Below are 26,672 nucleotides of genomic sequence, written 5' to 3'. Positions count from 1 at the left end.
TAGTTAATAGGTTAATTTTAACCTAAATTTTAATTGTTTCTCAGTAAAAATCAGTTGAATTTTTTTATATCTATAAGGATATAATCCCTATCTCCTGCTAAAACGGAGCTGATGGACTCCTGAGTAAGGAGTGTATCTTGTTGATGACTCCTGTCTAAGCTCATCCCACAGCTGAGGAACAGTAACATTCAGGAATTCTTACCGGCAGGGAATAGAGCAGCACTGCTGCAAACAGGAGGAGAATCAGCAGGATGATAAGGCCTATGAAGAGCCATTTAAACCTGCGCCACACAATAAATTTCATGGTCTTGCAGGGATTTGTAAACCAAAGGAAGGAAGTATCTGGCCGGCTGCATTTTGGAAGAAACAAGTATTATTTATACTCTAAAACCAGGGGATACTTAGGTTTATAACACAGTAAGGTTGTAACACATTAAAACATGCTGGTCTGGAGGTTGAAGAGAACAGACAGTTTTGAAATGCAAGATAGCAGCTGCAGTAAACATGTGCCATTAGTACTGAAACCACCTTGCATTTTATCCTAATGCTTGCAGGAGGAAACAAGATGGGCTTTTATAAATGAAGTTTTGCAAAGGGTAACTGATGACTAATGTATTACTGCATGCATCAGAGTAGCTAGATATTGAATACTTCTAAATCTAATGGGATAAAAATATCTTACTTTGGTAGATCTAGTTTGGGGTTCATGTTGGGTTCATCTCTTCCTTTACCAGCTGGCCTTTCCTCAGCTTCCTTTTCATTGACAACTTCCAATGTCATTTCAACTTTACCCTTCAGAAAAAAGTGGTATGAGACAAGCATCTTATTGAAATTGCACTAATAGGACTTGCTTGGTACTTCTACAGAAGAACCAGCATCAGGTCATGGTGTACATCTGGGTTTCCCATTTCCTTCTCAAAATACACTGATCTCTGTACTATGACAGCGTCACAACACAGTATCAGGAAAAGACACACAGAAAAAAACAAATCACTGGACAAATTTGTTCTGCTAATTCATCTATAGTTCTGTTTTAAGCTATAATTTTTTTTTCCAGTTTAGCAAAACAAAACCAGTTCTTCTCTTTTTTCAAGAGCAACCCAAGGACCGCATATTTTCCAAATGACCAAGCATCTAATTTTTCATATTGCTGTGGCTTATAAATGTTTCTGAATATTTTTCCTCATTTATTAAATTCCAGTGATAAAGTTTAAAGGCAAAAACATTAGAAAGAAGAAGAAGACACATTTGAAAGGCTTAATATTCTGAAAATTATAAATATGCATTTATATTCTCTGTAGAACAAGTTAGAATGCTTTGGGTCTTCTGATTGCATACATAATCACAAAGCTAGTCTGGATTCTCAGTACAGAGAATTTTTTTTGCTGTGTACAAAAATCCTTTGGATTTAAACTTTTTCCTTTAGTATTCAACACATTTGGGATGTCTCTGATGCTCTTCTGAGAAATAATGTGATAAATTAAAGAATTACACAATCATTTAGGTTGGAAAAGACTTCTAAGATCACCAGGTCCACCTTGTCAACTAGAGCATGGCACTAAGTGCCACGTCCAGTCCTTTCTTGAACACCTCCAGGGATGGTGACTCCACCACCTCCCTGAGCAGCCATTCCAATGCTTAACAACCCCTCCTATGAAGAAATTTTTCCTGATGTTCAAGCTGAACCGCCCCTGGCACAGCTTGAGGCTATGCATTCATTCACATGGCTTCATCAGCTGCTTTGGCAAGTTAGCATGATTCAACCTGGCAACCAGAGTCTTTCAAGTTAAACAAGGTCAGCAACAAACTCAATGAAGGAAGTATTAAACTCACATTTTAAAACAAAAAATTATTGCTGGAACAAATTCCTGAACTTGTCCATGGAATGTCCTATTTACTCCTCCTCCATCTATCCACTAAAAGCTAACAGCTAAGTGGGAGACTCTTTACAGTCTTTCTTTGTAATTTGAAAAGTAAGGTGAGCATGTCTGAAGTACTTTTAAAAGAAGTAATAACCATACCGCTAAAATACGGGTGCCATCCTTTTCAACATAACACGGCCACCATCCTTTCATGGATTTCTGTTCAAAGAGAGAGGCCGTCCTGGGAGCCTTCTGAGAACCATCTGCCTTGTATTCTGGGATCATGTCTATATTACACTTCTCAGGAACTTTTGCTGGAATGATTGTTTTATGTAAATCAAGTTCCACAAAGCCTAGGAGGTGGATACAAAAATAAACACTGCATAACACAACCAACCGTAAAGCCCAGCAGTTCAACATCAACCTCTGCTATCTCCAAACACGTTATACAGGAAAGGCAATCAACAGACACGTTACATTCTTACTTGTCTAAGGATGTTGTGAGGCAGGGAACTGGGACACATTGTGTTTAAGCCCCTGCTGCTGGTGTTGATAAATTTGATTTAGCAAGCTCGACTCCACCTCCACCTTCTCTAATGCAAAATCATTTGATTTTTTTAATAGAAGATTTTTCCCCCACACACATCTAAACAGAAGATACTCAAATACAGCAATGTAATAAGTAATTTATGACAGCTAAATGCATAATATAGCAAACTTTAATGATGGTTATAAATCAACTATTTGTTTTCAGATTTTGAGGCCTATATAGTTTGTGTGTAAACTGAAGACTTTGGAGCTGTCATAATACAGGGCAGAGAATCCTGTGCAGAGCAGTATTGCTAGAAAAGGTAGGGATTAATAACAGCATAAAGTAGATTGCTTAAACCTAAATTACAGCGTTTTGTCAATACTCTTATTTAGAAATGAAGTACCCTTGTTTAATTAATTTTACTTAAAGAAAGAAGCAAAGTAAATTTTCACGCACATTCTCATTTTACGTGCCTTGGGAGACGGCTCACCTGAATGAAAAGTATCTTGGTTTACCTGCAAGTAGGCCTTTACTGAGTGAATACTCATTCATTCAGAAGGAAAGCTGGAGTGCATTTCCATGCTCAGTGTCTCACTGTAGATGCAATCCTCATGTGATAATTTACAATTGTTCACTTTGATATCCTTCTTTGAGACAACAGTAACTATTTTTATTCAAAGTCTTACCCAGATAGTCATCCAAGGAGAACTTGTCATTATCCCATATTTGAATGATCAGTTTGGGTGGGATTCTGAATTCTGTCTTGTCAAGACTCCAAAAATGTTCCTAAAATTTTAAAAAAGGAATACCAAGCACCTTTAAAAATTACTTATGAAAATTCAAAGCTGGGGTCTGCTAGTACTTGTGAATTCTGGGGATGGTGGAAGTATTAAAAGATCTAATATTGCCCCTGCAAAAAGGAGACTGCTGTTGTTGCCAGTGTATTGTTCCTGGCCCAAAGGCAAGGAATCTGTTCACAACAGCAGTGTGAGAAAAGTATGCAGAACTGAGCCAAACTGTTTCTTTCAATATGTAGGTACAAATTACCAAGCTAGCTAGAATCTGTATTCTAAGCATTGAAATCTTTAGCAATACTTACCTTTTTGGAAACTAAACAGAGTTGCTCTGCTGGGAGGTAGTCAAAAGGAAAAACAAATCTCCAGTTAAAGTTCCCTTCACCATCTAATGATCGGTAGTGAACATCAGTTTTCTGCTTATTCTCTTCATTACCAGGCATCCATCTGAAAATATGGAGAGACGTGTCTGGTGTTTGCAGTGGGACTACACCGGTGCCTGTTTGTACTGGAACAGTGTCATTAAGGGGATGCAGACAAGCTGTAAGTGTTGCTCACAGAGGGCAGGGGAGTCTTCCATGCCCTTTTGTAGTTTGGTTCCAATTTGGCACTATAAATAGGAACATCTGAACTGGATTTCTGATCTAAGACCAGCGCCATATCAGCGGTGAGTTGCTGAATTCTTTTTTAGGGAGAAATTAAATCAGCCTAGTAGTATATTTCTCTGATTTCTATTGACTTTTTTTATATTAAGACTAGGGAATGTAAAAATTAACGATCCAAGTCATGCAACACCAAAGATAACTCTCTATCTTTTCAGTTGCTATCCATCTCAAGAGGTGAAATTCTGGGAACTTTCACCTCACATTAACTGGTCATGCTTTATCTCATAAGACTTCTGTGCTCCTCTGAGGTTAGCATTTGACTTGGCTGAATGAAAAAAATATTTGAAACCCATGGTCAAGATATTCCCAGGACATTCTGAATGTTATTCATTTGTAAGTTAAGTGTTACATGAGAGAATGCTCCTACCCCTTCACATAAATGTCACTCATTTCTTCTCCTGTGATGCTCTTTTCATCCAGAAGGACATCTTTGGTGTTCCAGACAATCACACGCAAGATATACCTAAGAGAGATGTTTGGGGCAAGAGGGTTGAATTGCTTTGTCAAGGCTGCCAGAGGGTATGTAGTATGTGGGGATACTCACTTCTTGGCTTTTCGGGGAGTGATGTTGAACGGAGGGCCTGGCGGTCCTAAGCTTTTGGGGAAAACATCCACCCACATCTGCAGCTTTCCCTGTAGCAGTGAAGAAGATGGATGAGGGATTGTTTGTTGTATATGGGTTTGTCATGGCCCCTTTATTTTTCAGACAAGTTTTCTGTTTCTACAGAAACTTTCTTAAAAAACTCCAACCACTGGTGAGTCAGATAATGCCAGAAAAGTAACATTAGCCTTTGTTCCTCTCTAGCAGTGAGGTCCAATGTAAGGCTTCATGTTTAAACTTGCACCTCTGAACCTTGTAGAGAATTGACAAGCTGGGTCTCATTTGTTGGATGCTGCTGGGAAGCTCTTGAGCTAGCCTGTCTCCTTTACTGCTGGTGAGGCATAAACATATATTCCAGTTTACTTCAGTAACAAAGAAAGAAATAAATCTTTCCTAATTTCCCCTCTGCCAGTGTTTAGGATGTCATTTGGAGGTCTCAGTGGCAAAGCATAACTGCATTTTATTATGTTTCTAGACTAACCTGCTTCACATTTTCAGCCAAGCAACAATGATTTGTAGCCCTCTTTTCCCCTGAGTGATACCATGCCATTAACACCATGACATAAACTCTGGAATGCTCCATTTCTGCTTTCAAGAAACCATAACCAAGCCAGTTCACAGTACCTGGGAGATGTTGGGCTGGAAGGTGCTATATAAGGTCCTCGTTTCCACATGTTCAGGTACCAAACCCTGGGTTCTGAGGATATGAAGGGCTAACCGCTCTTCACCCGGACCAAGATGCTGATGCAAGATTTTGTTAGCTTCTGAAATAAAAGAAATGGGAAAAGAACAGGGGCTTATGAACTAGAATTTGCATTTGAAATTTAAAACAAAAAATTAAACCTAGGTATTTAAAATTGAGCAGAAAAGTGTGCTCAACTTGGAGAAAAATCAAAGATATTTTTCTAGTATTCCATAAATAAATGGAAATTTTTATATTTTATCAATATGAATTTAAGACATACATATAAAATAAGTGAACAAGCTCACCAGCTTCTTCCAAAGTATAGTCTTGTCCCCCGTAGTTAATCTTTCTACCATTCTCAGAGAGGACAGGAGGAGCATAGCCTTTAAACCTGGCTACATTTTGCAATAACTGGGTGGGTTTTAGTTGATCACGCCAGGTATTCACACCTGAACTTTTATGAAAGCAAAAGAAACACATTCTAAAATTATTCACTATTCAGGGCATTTACACATCATGTAAAACGTATTTATTAAACTAGCTCAGAAAGAGCAGCACTGTAACTGCCTAGATTGAGGCCTCTGGAGTTTGATATAGTGACATAATTTTGTAGCAGCTCAATTACCTTCCAAGACACAGTAGTTTTTTCTTTGTGTATCAAAATAATTTACACTGATAGATGCTTTCATATTTACTTCCATCAGTAGGTCAGAAAATTCTGTTAAGTGTGAGTTCTCTGGACAGAAATAACATACATTACAGTATTAAGAAAATATTAAAATAGTTCATGCCATGGTTTTCAGTGAAGGCTATTCTGAAGATTTACAGTTTCACTTGGAATTTAGATGATAGAATAAGCACAACAAATACCCTTGAGAAGCCACAGCATTGTTTTTTAACCATAGAGTTAAGGCTTTTTTTGGAGACTGGGTACTAGGTTTTCAGACAAAATTACTTACATCCAGTACTGCTGTGGGATGCCACAGTGAGATCCATAACGAGAAAGGAATCTATTTTCAAGATCAATTATGGTTTCACCCACTTTTTCATCACGAGTCAATGTGTCATAGTCATAGACTGAAATTTTCAGATCCTTTTCTTGAGGCAAGAAGCAGCTGAGTTCATACATTCTAAACATAAAAATTCCTCGTTAAGGCTATTGCTCTTTTGAGCAATGCTTCTTATTTTTAAACTCAAAAAAACCAAAGTAAACAAAGCACTTATTAGTTTATTTTTTAGCAATAGCCTTTAGAAGGTATTAAAAGGATGCTTCCAGAGCTGATAAATCTAGAAGCAGTTATCATTCATGCTCCAATTTCTATTTGCATTTATAAATAGTTTTATTTGTACTCCTCTGGATATTACCTCCTTCCTTTCTGCACAATGTATTACTTGGATGTTTTCTGTGCAGTAGCTTGAATTGGGACTGAGGAAGAAAGTTACTTTCTGTCTGAAATCAATTATATTTGCTGTCTATTTCTTTGCATAATCTGAACAATTGAAAACCTGTAGTGCATCATTGCAAAGTGTGCTTTTCAAACCCTTCATAATCCTTCTATTCCTCCTCTCTGAACTTTCTAATTTATCAAAATCCTCCTACAAGTCTAAACCAGACCCAGAATTTCATAGTAATCATGCAGATGATGTAACTTTTCATTCCTATCTAGTATTTTTTATTCATATATTTCAATGATATCATTAAGCTTTGATGGAAAGACCAGTGTACTGGGAATACATGTTATGCTGATTATTTGTGAGATCCATCTAGTTTTCAGAGTTAAAACTTTTTCCATGTTCTATAGCACATTTTGTTAGTCTTATATGACTAACACAGGCTGGTTTTAAGATCTATACATTGTTTTACTTTGTGCAATTTACCCACATAACAAAGAAAATCTAGGGATTAGCCAAACATCTGTGTTTTCCAATGATTTCAAAGGGAAATGCCTTATGCAATTTTACTCACAATTAACTGTCCGTATATAACTATGAATAGAGCACTGAATAGTTCAAGTAACGATTTACCTTAAAAAATAGGAAAACGGTCTAAAACACAGTAAACTGAAAATACAAAAAAAAAAAATATGTTACCTGCCAAAGATTGGGTTGAGGGTATTAGGCACATAATGATCTCTGTCCTCAATTACTTTTTTACTTAGAGATATTTTTATATAAGGATCACACTATTTAAAAGAAAAGAAACAAAAATATTGGTAAGAAATAGCTACCAAAACTAACTTTACTTAAAGTATAGGAGGGCAGTTAGGTGACAGACACTGCGACAGCAAACGTTCTCACCAGCCCGTTGTTGTCCTGGGGCTGGAGCTGCAGGGCTCGGACGATGTAGATTCGCACAATGCACTCCTGGGGCCCGCTGTCCGGCAGCTCCCGGAACTGCCGGGGAGGGGCGGGAACAGCGGGATCGTCAGGCAACGCATAGATTTTAAAGGATCCCTAAAAAATAGTATAAAGACACCATCAAGATAAATGGAGAAAAGTCACACTGCTAAGTCTGTTTCTTCTTATTTATCCTGCACGTATACGTTCTGGTTTATACAGGAGTAGCAGAATTCTAGCCTGATCCACAGTGACTTGGAAGTATTTTGTTTTATTTTAGTGGATTTTGGATATTAAGACTTACTAAAAGGCAAGGTTATATCCTTAAGTCAGCTGTTTTGATGTCAACAAAATTACTCTATTTTGCTCCAGCTGAGAATATGTAACAAATACTTTGTTTTTCTCTCCAAAAGCATCACTTAAGGTTTGGGGTTTTTTTGGTTGGTTGGTTTTATCTACATTAGCATTATTTTAATCTATAAAAGTCACAGAAATAGTACAAAATACCTTTTCCAAATTCATTCTAAAAATGTACTTTGTGGAACTTTAGTCCTGTTCAAAAGGTTATCTGGGAAGGTTCTGTCCCATGGTTACCAGGAAAGGTTACATTAGCAGGAATTACATTTATTTTAGATTAACATGTAGCACTTTTAGTGTGGGCAACATGTAGCTGTACTTTCCTTGAAAAAGATGGGCCTGTACCTAAGTAGTTACAAACATCTGTTGTACCTACTAATGCACACATCCGTATTTAAGCTGAAACACTTGCATGTAGATCTACTTAAATAACCACTTATATACAGAAGACTGCAACTAGCATTTGTTTGTTGCCCATCTGAAATTTACCTTGAATTCCCCAACCACTGATGGATCATCACTGTCCTCAGATTTGCCTCTGTATAGTTTAAATGTATCACAGAAGTCTGTTAAATTATTGAATTCAGGTACTTTTTCCAATTCACAGTCATACACCTTAAAAAAATAAAAAAGGGAAGTTTAGAAATTATCACATATCAGCTCCACAATGGTGCCACTGCAAAGTATTTTATGTTTGATGGACTATCTCAGGGAACCAAAGCTTTTGGAACTATTTTATATCAAAGAGGGAGCAAATGCAATGTTTGGAGAACATGTGATAAAGCTTCATTTAGGCTTGGTTAAAACCAGAGTAAGTAGCATGTCATAAGCTTATCTTTACTTTCTTTGTTAGCTGTATTAGATAAGAAATGAAAGCAGTCTCACTTCAAATTTTAGCCAACAAACAGTAAATGTATTGATTCTCTGTGCCCATACTTTCTTAATGTGTATGTTTATTTAGGATCTGCCTGGTGCCCAGTGAAGTCAAGACTAAAATTCCCTTTCACCCAAGGCAAGATTAAACTTTTAATACATCTCTTAGTAAGTGTAGTTAAGTAGAAGAGAAGCCAGGATATCTTCTTAAAAGCTTAATTTCATCACATGAATTAGTAAAGAACCTTTATAGAAAATCATGTATAGCTGAAATTTGAAGAGCATTTAAAAAAAAAAAGTGGGACAGGTCTTGGGCCCATAAGCTCTGAATATGTTAACCTATTTTATCCTGGGCAATACCTTTAAAGTGTCATATCCTTTTTTAATGTACTGTCCACATTTTTCATATTCTCCTATTGAAGCATAAAATTTGCTCCACCAATCCACAATTTCTTCCTCCTTAAAGAAAAGAAAAAAAGATTTTATTGGGAGATAAAGTCTCTCTCATATCATATTTAACAGCAAAAAATAATGAAAAATTAAGCACAGTAATAAATAATATACTCTAATTATCAGTTAGGTAATATTAGAACTTTACCTGAAAGAAAATTATATAATAATATAATTATATTATATAATATTAATATTATATAATAATAATAATTAAGGCAGTTGCAGATCTACCTCACTGCTAAACCAATGCAGTTGAGAAGGAGTAATCGAGTCTTGCCCTGTTAGAAACAGTACTTCAATAAGCCTCATGACACCAAGATACTAGCAATCTATGCATTCTATTAATACAGTATTTCTGTGGGGTTTTTTTCTATTTTTAAGTCTGATAATCACTGTTTAAGAAAGTGATTGTTTCTGTATTCACATGGACTGCATAATGTAACAGACTCTCAATGGTAATGAATAACATTCATTTGCTATGAATGAACAGAATGAATAGTATTCATCCACTGTGTAAATCTGATTTTTTTTTAAGATTGTTTGGACTTACAGAGAATCTTAAAGTATTATGCAGATCATTAAAGGTGAGGGTTTGTTTGGGCTCTTTTGGATTGGTTGTTTTGATTTTTTTTATATATAGGGCTTCCTATTTCAGTCTTGCATATTTTTCCTAAATTTACCATTTTACAAGTTCACTGTAGGTTTTATATCAAACACTTTCAGAGATTACTGTTCTCACCCACATGCTTATAATTCTAATTTGTAGGCAGTATTGATATAGTGGTTTTCAATTGGAGAAAGCAATGTGTAGATTTTTTTAAGTAGTATACATTACCTTTTCTGTGAGCTGCTCATGAGGATCAAGTCATAAAAAAAGAGCAAAATAAAAACAATGTTAAGGATATGATTTGAAGAATTTTATACAGTTAAATAGGCTTTAAATGGTTAGGGGTTTGTATATAGTAAGTGTGCAAAGTAAGTTACTAACATCAATAATTTAGAAATACTTTTGAAGAATATTCAGACACCATGTGTTTAACTTGATTTTTTTTTTTTCTGCTGTCAGAAAAGCAGAACGTTCTAGATATTGAACTGGAGTATATATAGAGATACATATATATACACACATACATACATACACACATTTTAAAAACATGTTTGCAGGACTGTAAGACATTACTACCCTGTGCTTCTTCACATAGCAAAGCAAAACTGAGAGAAGCCTAGATTTTAATTGTATCGTTGTGGTGTTACAGTCTGGATTCTATTTACTGGTTTCCACAGTATCATCGTTCCCCACTTTCATCTGTGGCTGCACAGAGCACTGGATCTGATTTATTTCAGATGAAAAATATTTCTAAGAGCAGTTACAAAACGGAACCTATTCCAGACATTTCCAAACAAATTTCACATATGTAAGATTCAAGTGGGTTTTTTCCGCTTTATGACTATTTACTTCTCTATAAAATAATTTGCTAATGCTCAACATCTTTTTCCCGTTTCCTTCTACTATCATTTAACAATTTTTTACAGGCTGTGGATTTTCAGGAGTCTGAAAAAAAGATGAAGGATTATAAAGTACAGTAGCAACCACTCTATGTACATCTATAGATTTATCCATATAAGTGTAAAAACAATGTGCACATTCCAAAATGCTTCACCTGTTAAATCACAGATACCCTAATTACAACCCCACAGTCCATTAAGAGCAAGCATCATGCATCCCATCTGGAAGCCATGATTAGCAAGTGTCATTTGTGCTACTTTTTATACATTATACCTTGTGTTTTCATTTAAAAGCATTAGCAAGGAATTTTTGTGCAAAGCCGAGGAAATATGCAAAACATTTTATGAATATAAGCCAAATGCATCAAGTCAGGACATCACTCTGGTACATCATTCTCATTTATTCCCATTTCTGTTCTCTTAAGTAATTATTTTGCTGGGATGTTCAGGTCTATTTGATTTACTAGTCTTGTCTACCTTCAAATCATGTAAGTACAGCATATTTTTATCAGATTAGCATGGGACTGTCATTTTCTAAAGACAGTTGGAGTGAATTTTTTGTGGAAACAACATCATTACCAGCAAATCATGGGCAGAATTCATGAGGTAATTTTGAATAGTTTGCCATAGTTAAATTTCACTTTTAAAAAAAACTCTTTAAATACAATGTTGACAATGCAAAGGTTAACTTGCGTAATTATGCAATCATAATCTAAACACCCAATTTGAAGTCTCTACACAAAATACACTGTAGTGTAGAACTTTGAATCTTTCATCAAAGAATAATGTTGGAAGAGTTTAAGTCAGGGGTTATCTTTTGGGTTTGTATTTTTTCCCCTTGATATACCTTCAAATGTCTCTTCAAATAATGCACTTGGTAGTTTTGGGAAGAAGTAGTTAAGGAGGAAAAAAAATCAAAACCGTAAGATCTTCTTTAAAAATTCCCAGAGCAAATAATAGTCTTCAATATTTAAATATTATTGTTACTAGAAGTTGTAATCAGGATATGCTCACAGAATGCCAAAATACAGAATAAAATGCTGTATGATAAATTGGAGATTTTGGAGTGAAATATTCACATGGTAAAATCAACATAATATTACTGTCCTTTTAAAATCTACCCAGTGACTCCACTGTAGGTTGTTATACATGAAGTTGTCAAGACATCAACTATTAGCTTTTTGAACAATTTGGAATTATGGAAAAAAAATCGAAGAGATGCAGTGGATCCCTAGAAAATTCAGAGTTAGAAATTTTTAAATTGTAATTTTATTTTCCAGGAAGTAGACTTCCAAACAAAGTTTAAATATTAATAGTGCGGCGAAATAATTCCTGTTCATTTTGTGCTTTTATCACAGAGATTCTAAGTAAGTTGACACAAAAATGAAGTTTTTAGTAGTTCATACATATTCTATATGCATAGTAAGATTTTCAGGAGAAGAATACCTTAATATAACTAATCATACTGGACTTGTGAACATCATCTCCTCCAAAATCTCTCTGTGGCCGAACTGCCAAGAGAAGTACCCCCTCAAGATTCCATACATTAACATTCCTCCCCATCCAACCCCATCCTGGTCACCTGCATGCATTAGTTTGGTACATACATGCACTGTTGTTGGAGAAGCCATTTTGCTGAGTGCTGTTGACATACTGCTTAAACACTGGAAATTGGAATGTAATTGATGAAATTTTGGCATTTTGTGTCCTCAGGGTGTTGTCTGCATAGCACTTACACCTTCCACAGTTTTACTTATTTCCATTTGGATTGTTTTGAGTTTTCATTCTTCTAATATGGCTGCTTTCACTGTATCTAGGGTTATATTTGGCTTGGGTGATGCCAAACTAAAAGAAATTCTGTTTCTATTTATGTGGCATTTAAAATTTTCCCTTTGTAGTCAAAATAAACTACACAAATATAACCAATTTTACCAGTGACTTTGAAGTGCTAAGTCTTCTTTATTTTCTAAATATTTTTCCTTATATTTTTAAAAGGGAATAATAGTTCTCTGTTCTAGCTTGTATTAGAATATATACCAAATATGTTAGAAGAGAAAACCTATTTCAGATAAAAGTGAGACTGCTCTAAATTAAATATTAATGACAATTTACATGTATGATGGCAGTAATCACAAGATCATGGTCCATGATGTATTTAAATTAGATTCTGAATATGATGATGATAAGAAGAAGAGATGAAGGAAGAACAATGCAATCATTAATATACTCAAGTAGCAGTAACAGTTCAAAAGTTTACATTCAGTAGTATTTACTCTGGGACTGCTGTAACAATGTCAAATATTCTGCATTTTCAAAAGTTAAAATTGTGGATTAAGAGTCTGCAAAACTGCTATATATTAAAGGGCATAACTTCTCTGCTTCCTTTAACATAGCAGGCCATCAGAAATCTATGAACACACCTTCTAGGCAAAGGAAACATTTTACAGTCCTAAAAGAATTGACATTTCTTCCTTGAAAATGTACTGTTTGGAATCTGTCTTCAGTCATGTTTCAACACAAGAGTAAAATTCTGCAAGCAGAATTATTTTTTCTCTGGAAAGCAAAACTGTATTGTGGTGGTCTCGAAAGAATCAGAGCAGTAAAGAGACAAGGCACAACAGAAAAGGAAAGAAAGTGAAGTGTTAGTGCAGAAAGACATTGTTTCAGTGGTATTGGGCTTGGATGGCTTCAAGGTAAGAGAGGCAAAGCCATGACTGTGATAAAACGAAGGGCTGAAGGACCAGAGCATACACCTACTTCTAACTCCTCTATCTAGAACTGGTCAGTCTGTGCAAAATCAAGCTGCTCTAGCCACCATCAGTGGGAACTGGGTAGTGTCCTATCATGTGCTTTCAATAGCTATTGAACAAGTGAATTAATTCTTAAGCTACTGGTGAATTTTACCAGCACAAAATGCTACAGTTTGATGTTTACTATATGAAAACAAAGATTAAAATGATTAACATATTTCCTTCGCTTCCCTGTCACCAAGTACCTTTCTTCAATCTGGCTTTCCACAGGGTTGCATATGTTTCTGACAATTTTGCTGTCTAGATTGTTCCTCAGAAATCAGAGATCTTAAGAACAAAGTCAAGCATCAAATTTCAAAGATTACCTGAGCTGTTAGCAGTGGCTGTGTGTCTTCCATATCAATTACTGTATCCTGGCGAAGTGCAGCAGAGAGCAGACTAACTGTAAGCCAAAGATTTTATTAAGGCAATATGGTGTAGGAAAAATATCTTACTAAACAGTTTCATCAAATTTAAATCCAGACAGTTACAGAAGATGGAAAATAATTCATTGGCTATATGTTTATCTAAAGAAAGCAATTCGTTGCCACTTTTTGCTAAAAACAGACAAAATATTTTTGTGCAGGATATACAAACATTTCTCAAATACACAGTATTCAAATTAAAAGTCAAACCTGAAAAAAATACAGAGGAAATGTCAGCCTTGTATTCAGACCATATTGGCTAGAATACTGGATCATTACTTTGGTGCAGAGGTGATCTCCAGGTAGTTAACTTCCAAGTTGGTACTAAAGAGGAACTTCAGGGAATGAGTACATCAAGTCCAAGAGTGGACTTGCCTTTGCATTATGCCCTCTTATGTTTCACAGAATGTTACACTAATTAATACTCTCTTTTAGGTGTTTTTCCTTTCAGATAACGTTATCTCCAACTAAGTACACAACACAAGATGTCTATTCATCAGTACAACATGCAGAGTAAACACTGAAGGAAGGTAATTCTGGTATCTCACAAGAAAGCAGAATGTATCATTTTCCAGTTTCCTACCTTTCAGCTGTGGTGCAATGTCCTGTTTAGTAGTGTAGGGGTCACAGCGAAAGCTTTCCAATAAATCAATAGTACATTGTCCCACAATGGGCTTCCGTCCAAATGGTCTGTGGTCTATTACTTTAATAACAAGGGATGGACTGTATAACTCCTCTTTTGGCAAAAGCTAAAAATACAAGGTTAGAGGTTTTTTACAATGCAAACAGAAGAAAAAGAATAAAGATTTCTTCCCTAAATCAGATCTGTTACGTCATTTACCTAATATTGAACTACCATGTTTTATGGCTGCATAGTGAATGAAAACTTCTAATTTTATGAGTCAATAAAAGTCAGTAAGAGTAATTTTAATTGCCCCAAATCTTGAATTTTCTTTACTCTTGCACAGCTCCCATCCTAGCAATAAGAAAGTAGCCAAACATCTACAGGTAAATTGATGCCTTTTCAAATTAAAAAAAAATTACATACTGCACTGGATTGTGCATATAAAATCGTGCAACTTACCAGTGACTGTACAAACATGTTTACATGATCTTTATTACAGTTTTCAGGCTCACAAATTGCTTATGGCAAATCAAAAAAGGATGTGTGAGCTTTTCTACTCAGAACAAACCCTTGAACTTTAAAACTATGGAGCAACTTATTTTGCTATAGATAGGTGGTATATAGGTTTTTGTAACGTACAACTTTCATGAAGAGAACAGAAGATGGAAAATTCGGTGTCTTTTTGAGGTTTTTGATCACCACAGATTCCACCATTTCACCCCCACACTCCACAATGAGACTTGGAGACATAACAGGTGCCAGTTGGTAGTTTTTCATGTTTCGCAGCCCCCAGGCCAAAATCTGTAAAATAAAATCCAATATAAGCAAAAGTGGGAAGGGATATCAATATGCTTAATATAATACTCAAAAAGTAGGAAAGAAGAAATGAAGATATTCAATAATAAAATGTGTCTGGCAAAATCTTTCAAGGTTCTAGTTCTAGGAAAATTATTGGAAACAGTGAAATTCAAAACCACTTAAAGAACAGAGTATTTCTCACCATGAATTTTTTTGTTTACTTGAAGTACTTATACAAGCCTCCTGTCCAGAGGATGAGAAGACTGTACTTGTATTCAGTTAGTTTAAGAGTAACCATACCTCAACAGCAGTGAGTTGAACTACTGGTCTGATTCCTTGAGGGACCATGTAAAGCTTCGGTGCCCTTTGTGATGGAAGAATTGGAAGGTTGGTACCAGCCTATTAAGACACAAACATGAGTATTAGTTTCTCCCATCTTCCTTAGATGAAATACCTTGCAAGTGTTAAGATAGTTCTTCACATAATGTCTCATCATGGAAGAATATACACTGTATCTTATTATATTACACACACACAGAAAAAAGAGAAATACCTTGTCTCTCAAAATAAGTTCTGCAGCAAAAAGAATGTCTCCACTAGCTTTCCCATTATTTGTTACAGGATACCAAAGTAGTTTTGGTGTGATGTCCTCTTCTGGGATTAACTTGACAATGGGGGAACAAACACTTCTACCAAGGAATTCATCTTTACCCTGCAATAAAAAATAGCAGTAACAGCCATTGATGTGTTGTCAACTAACATAAATAAATAAAAAAGCAATCAGGGTAAAAAGATTTCACCTACCACTTGGTCACTGTCAAAAAGTTCAATAACAACATTAGGTGGGTTTTGGGCTATTGACTGTGGGTCCCCATAGATCTCAATTTCATTAAATATGAGAGTTTGGTCCCATGTAGGATTTAGAGTTGAATGAATGACCTCAGTTGTTTTGCTTTGATGGAGGAAAGAAACATGAGCATATGGATCTGAAATATCATACAAAGATTGAAAGCACAGAGTTACAGACAAAACCACATCAAGCCATAAGGTATACAATCACAATTTTTATCAAATGTAATATGTTATTTTTCTACTGTTGCTACCAATTCTATAAACCATTCTATGTAAAACAAAAATGAACACATATACATAATTAACATTTAACAGAGCAATTTCCATTCAATTACTAAATCACTTCCTTTATACAAGGCTTGATTAACAGAGTAATAAATGAAAATGATAAAATATCTTTCAAAGCAGAAAGATAACCAGAAAACTAAAATGAAACACTGTTTATACTAATCTTGCTTTAAATCTTGTCCATAGAAACTTTTTTGTTGTCTCCATTGATATACAACTGTACAGCCTCATAAATAATACAAAGAAATAATTCTAGTTCTGACTAGCTGCCAAACAACAAATTCTCCCAGGCTATATTGCTCAGATCATGGTTAGGTTTCAAACATGCTTGTTTACAGCAACCTCTTCTTGTGAAACAGCTGAATGATTAAAGTGGTCTAGACCCAGTATTTGGCAGGCCTTTAAATCATCAAGAGCTCTGTAGAAGGTATCTGATGATGGTCATTAATGTTTCCTGTACAAATTGCAATTGCTAAGGACTAAAGGCAATTTCAAAGGTTATCTTTAGGTCAGTTTCAATAGATTCTGACAAGGTATATGATCAGAGTTTTACAAAATTTGGCTAATTCTTCAAACAAATTTTAGAGGAAAATAAAATGTAGATGAGCTAGTTTATGTATGACTGCATCGGAGATGCCTGTCCTGAATTATACATATGCAATTTAGAGGCATTTTTAATTGTTTCTTTGCATTGCTTTTAAGTGCTGCATATTGAAATAAAACAAAATACATGCAGGCAGCCCTACAAAACCCTCCTCATTTCAGAAAATAGCACTAAAATTTGTAAAACATTGCATCCTCTGTAACAAAGGCATTACACCTACTCAATTAAAGGGAGAAAAAGAAAGAATGCAAATGGAGGATAATGGAGAAAGAAAATTCATTTCAGCTTTGTCTTCTGCTGAACTTCCTTAAAGGAAGTGTAAAGTCATACTCTTACAGAACCTAAATTCAATTTGCTCTGTGACTTTCCAGTGAAATTTTGATTTGAATTAACAAAACTTGAAAGCCGGGTATTAGTCTGACTACAAAGATGTCAGATGGACACAATGCTGTTGGAATAACTAAGAGCTGGAAATACATGGGCAAGAAGCACACATGTATAAACAAATAAAAGACATGCTTATCAGTAAGGCACAGTGTAGTTTTCTACATGTTCATGGCCATAATCAGTTAATAAGACACACTGAACACTGAGAGGCAGTTGGTGACATAAGTAACGAAGAAATCATCCAGCTTTCTTCATCCTTGCTTTTGTGCAAGCTTCCTGCAGGAAAAAACTGCATGTAGACTTTGGTTAGAAGGAGAATCCAAGGCAAAAGGAAGGGCCTGGTCATGGGAAATTCAGACCTTATCTGAAATCCCATTCCCTCACTGAGAATTCACTGGCAGCAGCTGCTACAGGACATAACAGAGCACTTTGTTTGCAGCAGCCTCTGAGGCAGTAGTAGCAAATTCAGATCATACTAATAAAGCTGAGACTTTCTTTACAGTGTAGTTTCAGTATCTGGGACCTATGCACAGACCTTAAAGAGTCAAGATATTCTGCATCCAAATAAATCAAGCTACTAGTTCATGGCAAAAGTGGGTTTTCTGCACCTTTAGCAGGATTTTTCCATACCTGAAAAACTGTCTTTGTCTAAAGCCATGAGGTTTCTTGCCTGGTAGATGTAACAGCGAAGGTGGTAAGTATATACTCCTGTATCAAATAAATAAAACCAGTTCAGCTGCATTATGCAGGCTTCTTTTCTGTAATGAAGATATTTTAATGCCTTACACATTATAACACAAGCACTGTAGCAACATTTTTTCCTTTTCATGTGCTGAGTATTAATACCAATCAGCTAGCACCTGAGAACATTTCTTCCAACAAAACACAGAAATGAAAAAAAAATATCACTAATGTTATTTGGGCTTTTTTCACCATATGATCATCTAAAAATCTTTCTATTCAAAAATTTGTTTGAAACAATGTGATAATCTAGCTCATCCAAAGACAATCAAGAACTTGGATGTCTTGATTCACTCCTGTGGGCACTCCTGTGCTTAAGTATTCACTACAGCACTTCCAAGGTCCTGGGTGTTTCACATTTTTAGCTCTTAGCTAAGTTACTACAACTTTGCTTGAAAAGATGTCAGGTCTAACCCTTTCAGCCCATGAAAAAATCTGAGCCACTACAGAACCTCACTGAGCTGAAACCTCTGACCTCTGGCAAGAAAAAGTGCCATTTTCCTCCAACTGTGGTCATTATTAAAAAGAAACTTCAACAATATTCCCTGGGTTCTGAAACCTTTAAGATACAGACATCCATTCCCAGCAGGTTGATCAAGTTCTGCAGAGATCAAAGAACGACAAGTGTTCCAATCAGAGCTCCTCAAAAAGGATGTTAAGTCACAGGATTGGCCTCTATTCCTGTTAACTAGCACTGGTGGCTCCCATCTCAACATCCCTGCTTTTGTGATTCACATTACAGTGATTACAAAGTATTCAAAACCAATCCAGGTTGGCAAAGCTACAGTTTTGTTCACTTTACCAACTCAACTACATGGTACTGCTTCCTCTGGCCAAGGCATTGTCTGATCCTGCACTGAGCTGGTTAAGTGACCTAAACCAATAGAAAAATCAAATTTACCCTAAAAATTCCTGTCCCATACAGGCTTTAAAAATATCTGTGTGACAGTGGACTAAAATACTGAAATGACTAACTGGATTTTTTCCTTAATAATTTAAATAGGGTCCAATCAAGGGTCAGATAGTAATTACTCCAGAAGGCATATAAAGCCAGATGTAAACCACAAAGAATTATGATTCTGTTTGAGACCAAAATGAAACAGACAAGATTTTTGAGAAAGGTATTTTTAAAGAACCTACTGTCGAAATAGCAGGAAACCATTGGTGTATTGGCACCAAACACCTTTGTAGCTGACTCCTTGGTTTTGTCTGAACTCTTCCCTTCTCCATCATCGACACTATTGTCTGCTCCCTGAAGTTAGATAGAGAACAAAGTTATTGACTATTTACAGACATAGAAGGAACTTGATAGAAATGGACTATGTGTGGGAATTTATGGGTTTCCATCTCTTCTCCACAACAAAGGGTAATTTACTTCTGTGGCAAAAGTACTTTACAGGATGTTTACTCATGTCCAGAGGTCATTTCCTGTTGCCAGTTGAAGCTGTGCAGAAATCATATGCAATCATTTAATCTTGCTTCCAGAATTTCTTATTTCTGGAGATGTACTAGCTGCCTATCAGTTCATAGTGGAGGAAAGGTCACAGGTCTTCTGCACAGTGCTGCAGCAGAGAACTGCTTTAAGGCTTCATCCCAGCACTAGTGCAGGAACTACAGCTGTAAGTGAAACTGAAAGGGGAATTATTAAACTCAGAGCAACCAAATTAAGTGAAGAAAGAAAATTCCATCAGTGAATCGTTGGTCAACATTTGATGAAAAAAAGAGAAACAAACCAAGAAAAAAGTGCAAAGTTTTGTTAATGCTATACACTCAGAATCATTATATATTTTACAAAAACAAAGGAGCCTTCTCACATTATGTGCTACAGTTTGTATTTTGGTAAATCGAGGTTATTTGTGAAGCTGTGTTAACCTGAAAACTAGAGGAATAACTGCATTCTGCTCATCTATCTGTGTCATGTGAAATTCTGGCTTCTCCACTTTCTTATCTTTTCATGTGTTTGGTTGTTTACACAAGCAAATACTCATCAGGGGCAGCTTTTTCCATACCTGGTGTTTCTTGTGCTGATGTTAAAACATCTAAATTACATGAAAAGCTTGAGCTACCTTTTCACTTTATTTACAGGAGGCTCATCTAGTAATTTGGCCTTTTGAGCTAAATCTCACATAATGCACTAACAAAAATAATTTGAAAAATAAAGCAATAAGTAAGATTTAAAAAACATAAAACATAAATTATATATAATGTGATATACAATATTGTATATGTAATAAAAATATTAAAAAATAGTAATAATACAAAAATCTCTACCCCAACTTCAGTGGTCCCTTTCAGACTAAATAATTTAAACAATGTACACTGTATTAGCTTCTCAGTTATATATTAGTTTAACAATTCAGGGGCTAAAATGGTTGATATATTTGTTTATTTACTGCAAATTAACAGATTGACCTTTGAAAGACCTTTTTGACACTCTATCCCTTACCAAAGCACCTTCAAGTTTAAAGATAGCTGCAGCACCATGTGTCTCTGAGGGAGCCATTTTTCGTCTCCATCGTCTTCGACGGAAAGTATCAGAACTGCGTTGTTCCCAGTGAAATTTCCAGCCAATCAGGGAAGCATATTCCCATCCTTCCTGATCTTCATAGGATGACCTTCCCTAGAAGATACAAATTCTTGTTATCCACAGTGTTGTGCAACTGTAGTGAAAAAAAGCAGCATTTGCTCTGGCAGGCCTAAAACCCCCTCATAAACCAAAGCTAGAAACATCAACATAGAAAAAGATAAAGAAAGGGAATATAATGAAAACATAAATGGTTGTTCAAGATTTATTTTGGTTGGTATTACATTTTTTCTTTACTCAGGTAATGAGTAATCTCATGCAGTTCTTTTAAAAAAACCCCAAACCTCAAACTGTTACAATGTGCAAGTCCTGACTGGATCTCTCTTTTCTTACCCTTCCTGCTGTAACTCCTTCAGACAGTTCCCTCCTGCGTTTCCGCACCAGTCTTCGTCGTCGATGCGTGTGGTACATTTTCTCTGCAGCAACCCATGACTTGGGTTTAGTGTCTGGAGGAATAGTAATTCCATATTCCCATCCTAAAACAGAATTGATGGGTTGGTATATTTTCAGAAATACAAGCAAGATATAAAGTAAAAAAGCATGGGGAATAGAGTGACTGTACCTACAGAGGATGAAGATTTATCACACAAGAATGTTCAGCATGGCCCTTACAGCCCAATAGCCAGGGAGCCACTGATGACATTTTATAGTGATGCTGTGTTGTAATATATGTGACAATAAAAATCTCAACATTAAAACAGATACAATAAATTTCAAGTTCTTTTCTTTGTATTCTTGTTTTTTCAGATGTTGATATCACATTTTCATACTTCACTGCAGGAAAAAGTAATCCTTAATTTTAAATAAGAGTTACAAATCCTGTGCACTCTTCTGAGTCCAACAGCTTTTCATTTAAAAGAACACCAACTACATGAACTCTGATCACAGAACTTAAAGAACTGGTAAACCTGTTACTGTATTTTTGGTCTATGTATAATTCAGTCGCCAAGTATCTAAGACTCAGAACTTAATTTTAATTCATGTCATTAAAAACTTACCACAGACTTCTACCAGAAGTTCCAATTAAGACAGATATCAGTACTCTAAGATAAATATTTCTTTTTCTACTCTAATAGCCAGCTATTTTTTTATTTAAAAGCAGTAACTATTTGAGAGTTTTCATCTGATTTAGAACAAAACAAAAATTCCTTATAGTTTTGCAAAATTCTGGCTTTTCCATTCTCTCCCATGATCTTCCTTTTTTAAAAAAATGATTTATTTTGTTTTCAAACCATCGACTCAATCTCCTGCAAATACTTTGTTATGAGGCACTGATTACTTTTTCCTATTGCTGTAGAATCCAAATTATGATCTTGAGAGGTTGTTCATACCCCAACTTTCTAAGCTGACAACAGTAATAAGCATATTAGGATTTTCTACCCTGATCATGTTACTAGTACATATAGTTTGAAAATCTCTGTCTAGCAGCACCTGACTCTTCATAGAAAGATTTTGAAGTCTTTTTCATTTCAGAATTGCCTAATAACCAATGCTTCATCCTGATCAGTCCTGCGTGGCTCCCTTGCCACAAATTCAGTGCCACTATTCTGCTCTCAGAAATAAAAGAATCCTTCCCAGACTTGTGGTGTGTGTGACCAACACAAGAAGATTTCCCACATCCTTTAGTCCCCCAGACCTCCTGATTCACTGTGGCATTATTTGGTGACTCATCCCGTGGCTAAAAGTTCACAGGTAAATTACCAGACAGATCCAAACCTGCCTTTGCCACATATTCTTGATGCAATTACAGAGGTTTCAGGTCTCAAGCTTCTGACTTCTCTAAAAACCCCTCAACTGCTGCTATTAATCCACTAAAATGGAAGTAGAAACAGATGCAGACAGTGAACACTTTCTCAATGTCATATTATCCGATTCCTTAAGCACCTTTATCTAAATACTTTGGTATTTTTCCATAGGGCAACCACTATCATGCCCAGAATATTGCTAGTTTTGACATGTGTCCTCCTCCTTCATTATGAACTACAGCAGATTGTCCTAATAATCAGCAGATAAACAGTAAATCTTACCATGTTCATCCACTGCTCGATTTAAATCAGATTTCCAAGCATCATCTTCCCACACCCATCCAAAAGGACATGTGAATTCACGTGGGGGCGGGGCTTTTTCTCCATTCTTTTATATAAGGAAAATATAAGTTTTGTGCATTAGTAGAGTAAATACACCATGTAGCAAAACATAGTACTCCTTCCCTTAAACCTTTACTTATCCAGTGAAAAATTTAAGTCTCACCACATCTGTGAAACTCTCTTCAGATGCTTTCCATTCCCCTCCAGGATAGCGACTCTCATTTTCATATACTTCATCAGTAAACTCAGTATGACCAGCATCAGCTTCAGTCAACAAACTGCACATCCAAAAAAATACAATTATAAATAAAACCCACATTAGTTCACTACAGAGGACATATAGAAACATAGTACAGAATGTGCACACATGGTGGTATTCTGGACTGTCCATCTATATGAAGGAAACAGAAAAAAAACACTGAAGAAACTCCAGAAGCATTAAGCATTAGGAGGAACATTACTCATAAATATGAGTGACTAGCAGGAATGTTTAACTGCTCTTTAATTCAGGGTCTGCTTCCAATATGTCCTCTTGGAAAAAGAAAAAAACATCATATATTTAAGTGTAGGAGACCTGCACTGTGTATGAATTATATGCATCTCTAAAGCACGTGCATCTATGTATGCATTAAAATTTGGCAATGTACTTAATTTTGTTTCCATTTATGCTGTTGACAAGGGAAGCAATCAGTTGGCTAATATTTTTCTAATTTGCAAGTAAAGGAATAGAAGAACATTAAATCAGATAAAAGCCTTTTGCTTTGCCTTGGTGGTTCATTCTAGTTCAGAAGGCACCAAAGTGTGTTCCACACTGCCATTTGCTGGCCAAATAGAGCCACAGATCATCTCCCAGTGGAAGCAGCTGCATGGCAAAAATAGGCATTTCAACAGGAAGGGATTTGCCATTATTTGAGAAAATATCTCCATGTTACTGATTTTCTTCATGTCATATTATTCATAAAAATGACCAATTTCATAGAAACAAAACACCATCCATTCATACCTACAACTGATAAAATTTTAAAATGGATCAAATAATAGCACATATTTTTCCCTGCACAGTTTTTCTATAGCAGCAGTTCTGTATCTTTTTCACCATCAGAACACAAGAATTTAAAATGGGCCAAATATTTTCTTTTAGGAAAAAAGAAAAGAGCCTCTTTTTCATGCTGGCTTTTGTTTATGAAACAAAAAATGTACCCAGTCTGGTTTAAAGTGTGGCAACACAGTCAGACTGGCACAACTCCAGAGCTGAAAACCTCTGGCAGAGCAAGACTGAACCTGTTAGAGCTCAGGAAGGACTGACACTTCACAAATTTGGTCTGCCTGGGGAGGAGCTGTCACATGGCACCACAACCTTCTACTGAAAACAATGCCTGCCTTGAGTCCATTTGAGAAATAACCTGTGTCAGGTGTTTAGCAATGGCAATGGAACTTTTCAATATTTAATGAAATAAACAAAAAACCCATCCAGTGTTTGTGAATGCCCATGCAGATGCTGTAATGGTGTCACTACAGCATGAACTGCAGATTTATACTGGATGCCAGGGTTAAGTTTCTCTCTAGGGAAGATCCACCAATCCAAGGGTCTTCTCTGGAAGCATCCCAGCAGGATCTGTGAATCTCACATAGACACATGTAAACCTTGTAGCAACTTCCTAGGCATGAAATACTACTATTATCCCTTTTTAAAAGATGAAGCACTGAGACCCAGAAAATATAAGCAATAGAGCCATCATAACACGGGGACTGCAAAACCATAAGCTAGTTCTTAGAAATGGATGCTTTCTTTCTGTTGCCTGTTTTGTTTTACTTTTTAAAAAGGTAATGCTAATTTTAGCACTATTAACTAGCTTTGACTATTGGCTGGTTCTTGCTGTCCTGGAACATTCTGCTTAAAATCTCTTTCTCATCCAGCAAAACAGAGAAGAGCTTTTACTCAACACCACAAACGCCTTTATTCCTACCTGCATAAAATTTAAAAAATCTGACCTTCTTTCAGGATCAACCATCCATTCTCCTTCCCAGTCCCAGCCCTTTGGGGGTAGAAAGTACTCTCTTTTCAGTTTGATTTTTCCTGTAACATCAGAAAACTTGTGGCGACCAACAAGTCCTGAGGTACCCCACTTTCCAAAAAGCAGAGCCTGATTTTCATACTGTGTAGGAAGAAAGCAAAAATACAATTATTACTTAGGAATAAGAAACAGCTTTTAGGGGGAAAATGAATATATATTTATGTAACTATTACAACTGAAGCATTTTACTATAATTTTACATTTTACTTCCTCTGAAATTAAGTATTCCCTTTCCACATTACTCTGCAATGTCATTATTAACTTCTTTCTTTCATTTTCTTCTGTGCTGCCTGGTAAACAATCTTCTCAGTGTAATGCCTCCCTACAACTACAGTACAATTTTCTCAAAATTACAGCTCTGTTAAATAAAATTCTGTTCCATTATTCAAAGAAGTTCATTCTGTTCCCTAAATGCATGATTGTCATTCTTTTCTATCTCAAATCTGCTCCTATTTAAAATCTTTTATTTTTTAATATGTATAACTGAATTAAAATCTTATCACAGTAGCTACCAGGGGCATGATTCTGATGTCAGTCCAGTTTAAATAGTCTATTTCCCCTCCTGGCATTATTTGTAGTTTATGGTGGTCTTGAGTTTTCTGCTCTTATTCGTGTAAAATTGTTGGATTGCTGAAGATGAGATATTCAACAGCCTCTTAAACTGTATACTTAAATAATGGCTTTGAACACCCATTGCTTTAAGTGACTTACTAAATATTTAAGCACAGGTGCAATGTTGACACCACTGGAAAAATGTCTTTTTATTACCTATTTTACTGCTACTGGGTTGTATGCACCATTAGGTGATGTGGCATATAAAACACACCTGCTACTTACCATTTCCATTCAAAACCTCTATTATATGCTGTGGGACTATCTCAAGCATTTATGTTCTGACTTTTTTAACTCTTCTCATTGAAATGTCCTTGTATTATAGCCTTTTGTCAGCAACAATAAATTTTCCACTGCTACAGAAGAACCATTATTAAGCAAAATCAATTGTATCCAAGCATAATTTGTAGAAGCGAAGAAGCAATTAAAAAAAAAAAAGGGTTATTCACATGCCAAATCATAATGGTGTAGATCTCAATCTTAATTACACTGATAAAAATCTAAAATAAACTTATTTGAAATCACTGGAATTAACCAGATTTGTACCTGACTAACCAGGTCAGAATCTGGTCTGCTGAAGTTCATCTGGTAGCTACAATGGACTCGATCATTAATTGCCTTGAATGGGGTCTACTTGTTTCCTTATAATAAACACTACTCTCTCTTTCTGTCCGTCACACAAAGAAGTTCAAAAGAGCTCCAACTGCATTGAATTCCCAACACTCACATCCAAGTTTAAAGTAAGAAAGCAATGATGGACGTACCATTTCTGCAAAAACACTGAATGTTCCCTCTGCAAAGCTATTAAACTTCTTTTCAACTGCACTGAGCCCCAGCCAAATGTTAATTCGCAACTCTGCAGGCATTTTGACATCTTTCGTCCTGTCCTGTGGGTACTGGCACAAAACCAAAAATGTTATTCTTTGTTATGTTATGCAGGTATTGTAGCCTTCAGTAAAATAGATACAATAACAAAGAGATATGAGTAACAATACATATTTATTTATCTCTTCCTGTAGTGCTTTTTCTCAAAAGTCAGTAATAAGCAGTTCAGGAGGAAAACATTCTTTAAATGATACCTGTCTAGGGCATGTAAAAACCCAAGTACACTAGCAGTAATATCAGCCCTGTTCCAGTATA

General features: G+C 35.8%; 1 protein-coding gene and 1 long non-coding RNA gene across 6 annotated transcripts in view; one reads left to right on the top strand and one right to left on the bottom strand.

Annotated features, from left to right (window-relative positions):
• LOC138112493 (uncharacterized) overlaps positions 1–5,067 on the top strand; it is a 42,281-nt gene extending 37,214 nt beyond the window's left edge. The window contains exons 4-8 of the long non-coding RNA XR_011151755.1: positions 2,617–2,713; positions 3,628–3,731; positions 3,809–3,855; positions 4,274–4,372; positions 4,659–5,067. This is a non-coding gene — a long non-coding RNA (uncharacterized lncRNA). The remainder of the gene's footprint in view (positions 1–2,616; positions 2,714–3,627; positions 3,732–3,808; positions 3,856–4,273; positions 4,373–4,658) is intronic.
• The window catches only part of MYOF (myoferlin), a 63,230-nt gene that overhangs the window by 913 nt on the left and 35,645 nt on the right, over positions 1–26,672 (bottom strand). For 2 of the 5 annotated variants that reach the window (XM_069019696.1, XM_069019697.1), the window contains 30 exons: positions 26,297–26,428; positions 24,838–25,001; positions 23,009–23,123; positions 22,786–22,891; positions 21,092–21,234; positions 20,621–20,794; positions 19,315–19,426; positions 18,064–18,141; positions 16,107–16,288; positions 15,856–16,014; positions 15,603–15,701; positions 15,144–15,305; positions 14,463–14,628; positions 13,781–13,857; positions 12,273–12,329; positions 9,995–10,006; positions 9,067–9,165; positions 8,323–8,448; positions 7,438–7,593; positions 7,231–7,322; positions 6,099–6,269; positions 5,445–5,593; positions 5,079–5,218; positions 4,398–4,486; positions 4,221–4,316; positions 3,494–3,635; positions 3,081–3,180; positions 2,022–2,215; positions 683–792; positions 203–350 (listed from right to left, as the gene is read on the bottom strand). In XM_069019696.1, the coding sequence (XP_068875797.1) occupies positions 203–350; positions 683–792; positions 2,022–2,215; positions 3,081–3,180; positions 3,494–3,635; positions 4,221–4,316; positions 4,398–4,486; positions 5,079–5,218; positions 5,445–5,593; positions 6,099–6,269; positions 7,231–7,322; positions 7,438–7,593; positions 8,323–8,448; positions 9,067–9,165; positions 9,995–10,006; positions 12,273–12,329; positions 13,781–13,857; positions 14,463–14,628; positions 15,144–15,305; positions 15,603–15,701; positions 15,856–16,014; positions 16,107–16,288; positions 18,064–18,141; positions 19,315–19,426; positions 20,621–20,794; positions 21,092–21,234; positions 22,786–22,891; positions 23,009–23,123; positions 24,838–25,001; positions 26,297–26,428 (3,750 nt within the window). Of the gene's footprint in view, positions 1–202; positions 351–682; positions 793–2,021; positions 2,216–3,080; positions 3,181–3,493; positions 3,636–4,220; positions 4,317–4,397; positions 4,487–5,078; positions 5,219–5,444; positions 5,594–6,098; positions 6,270–7,230; positions 7,323–7,437; positions 7,594–8,322; positions 8,449–9,066; positions 9,166–9,994; positions 10,007–12,272; positions 12,330–13,780; positions 13,858–14,462; positions 14,629–15,143; positions 15,306–15,602; positions 15,702–15,855; positions 16,015–16,106; positions 16,289–18,063; positions 18,142–19,314; positions 19,427–20,620; positions 20,795–21,091; positions 21,235–22,785; positions 22,892–23,008; positions 23,124–24,837; positions 25,002–26,296; positions 26,429–26,672 lie in introns of those variants that run through there. The other 3 variants (XM_069019698.1, XM_069019699.1, XM_069019700.1) reach the window with 2 other exon arrangements.

The sequence above is a fragment of the Aphelocoma coerulescens genome, chromosome 6, assembly GCF_041296385.1.
Source record: "Aphelocoma coerulescens isolate FSJ_1873_10779 chromosome 6, UR_Acoe_1.0, whole genome shotgun sequence".
Taxonomy (NCBI): Eukaryota; Metazoa; Chordata; class Aves; order Passeriformes; family Corvidae; genus Aphelocoma; species Aphelocoma coerulescens.
The sequence above is the reverse complement of the archived record's forward strand: the minus strand, read 5'-3'. Positions and strand labels throughout refer to the sequence as shown.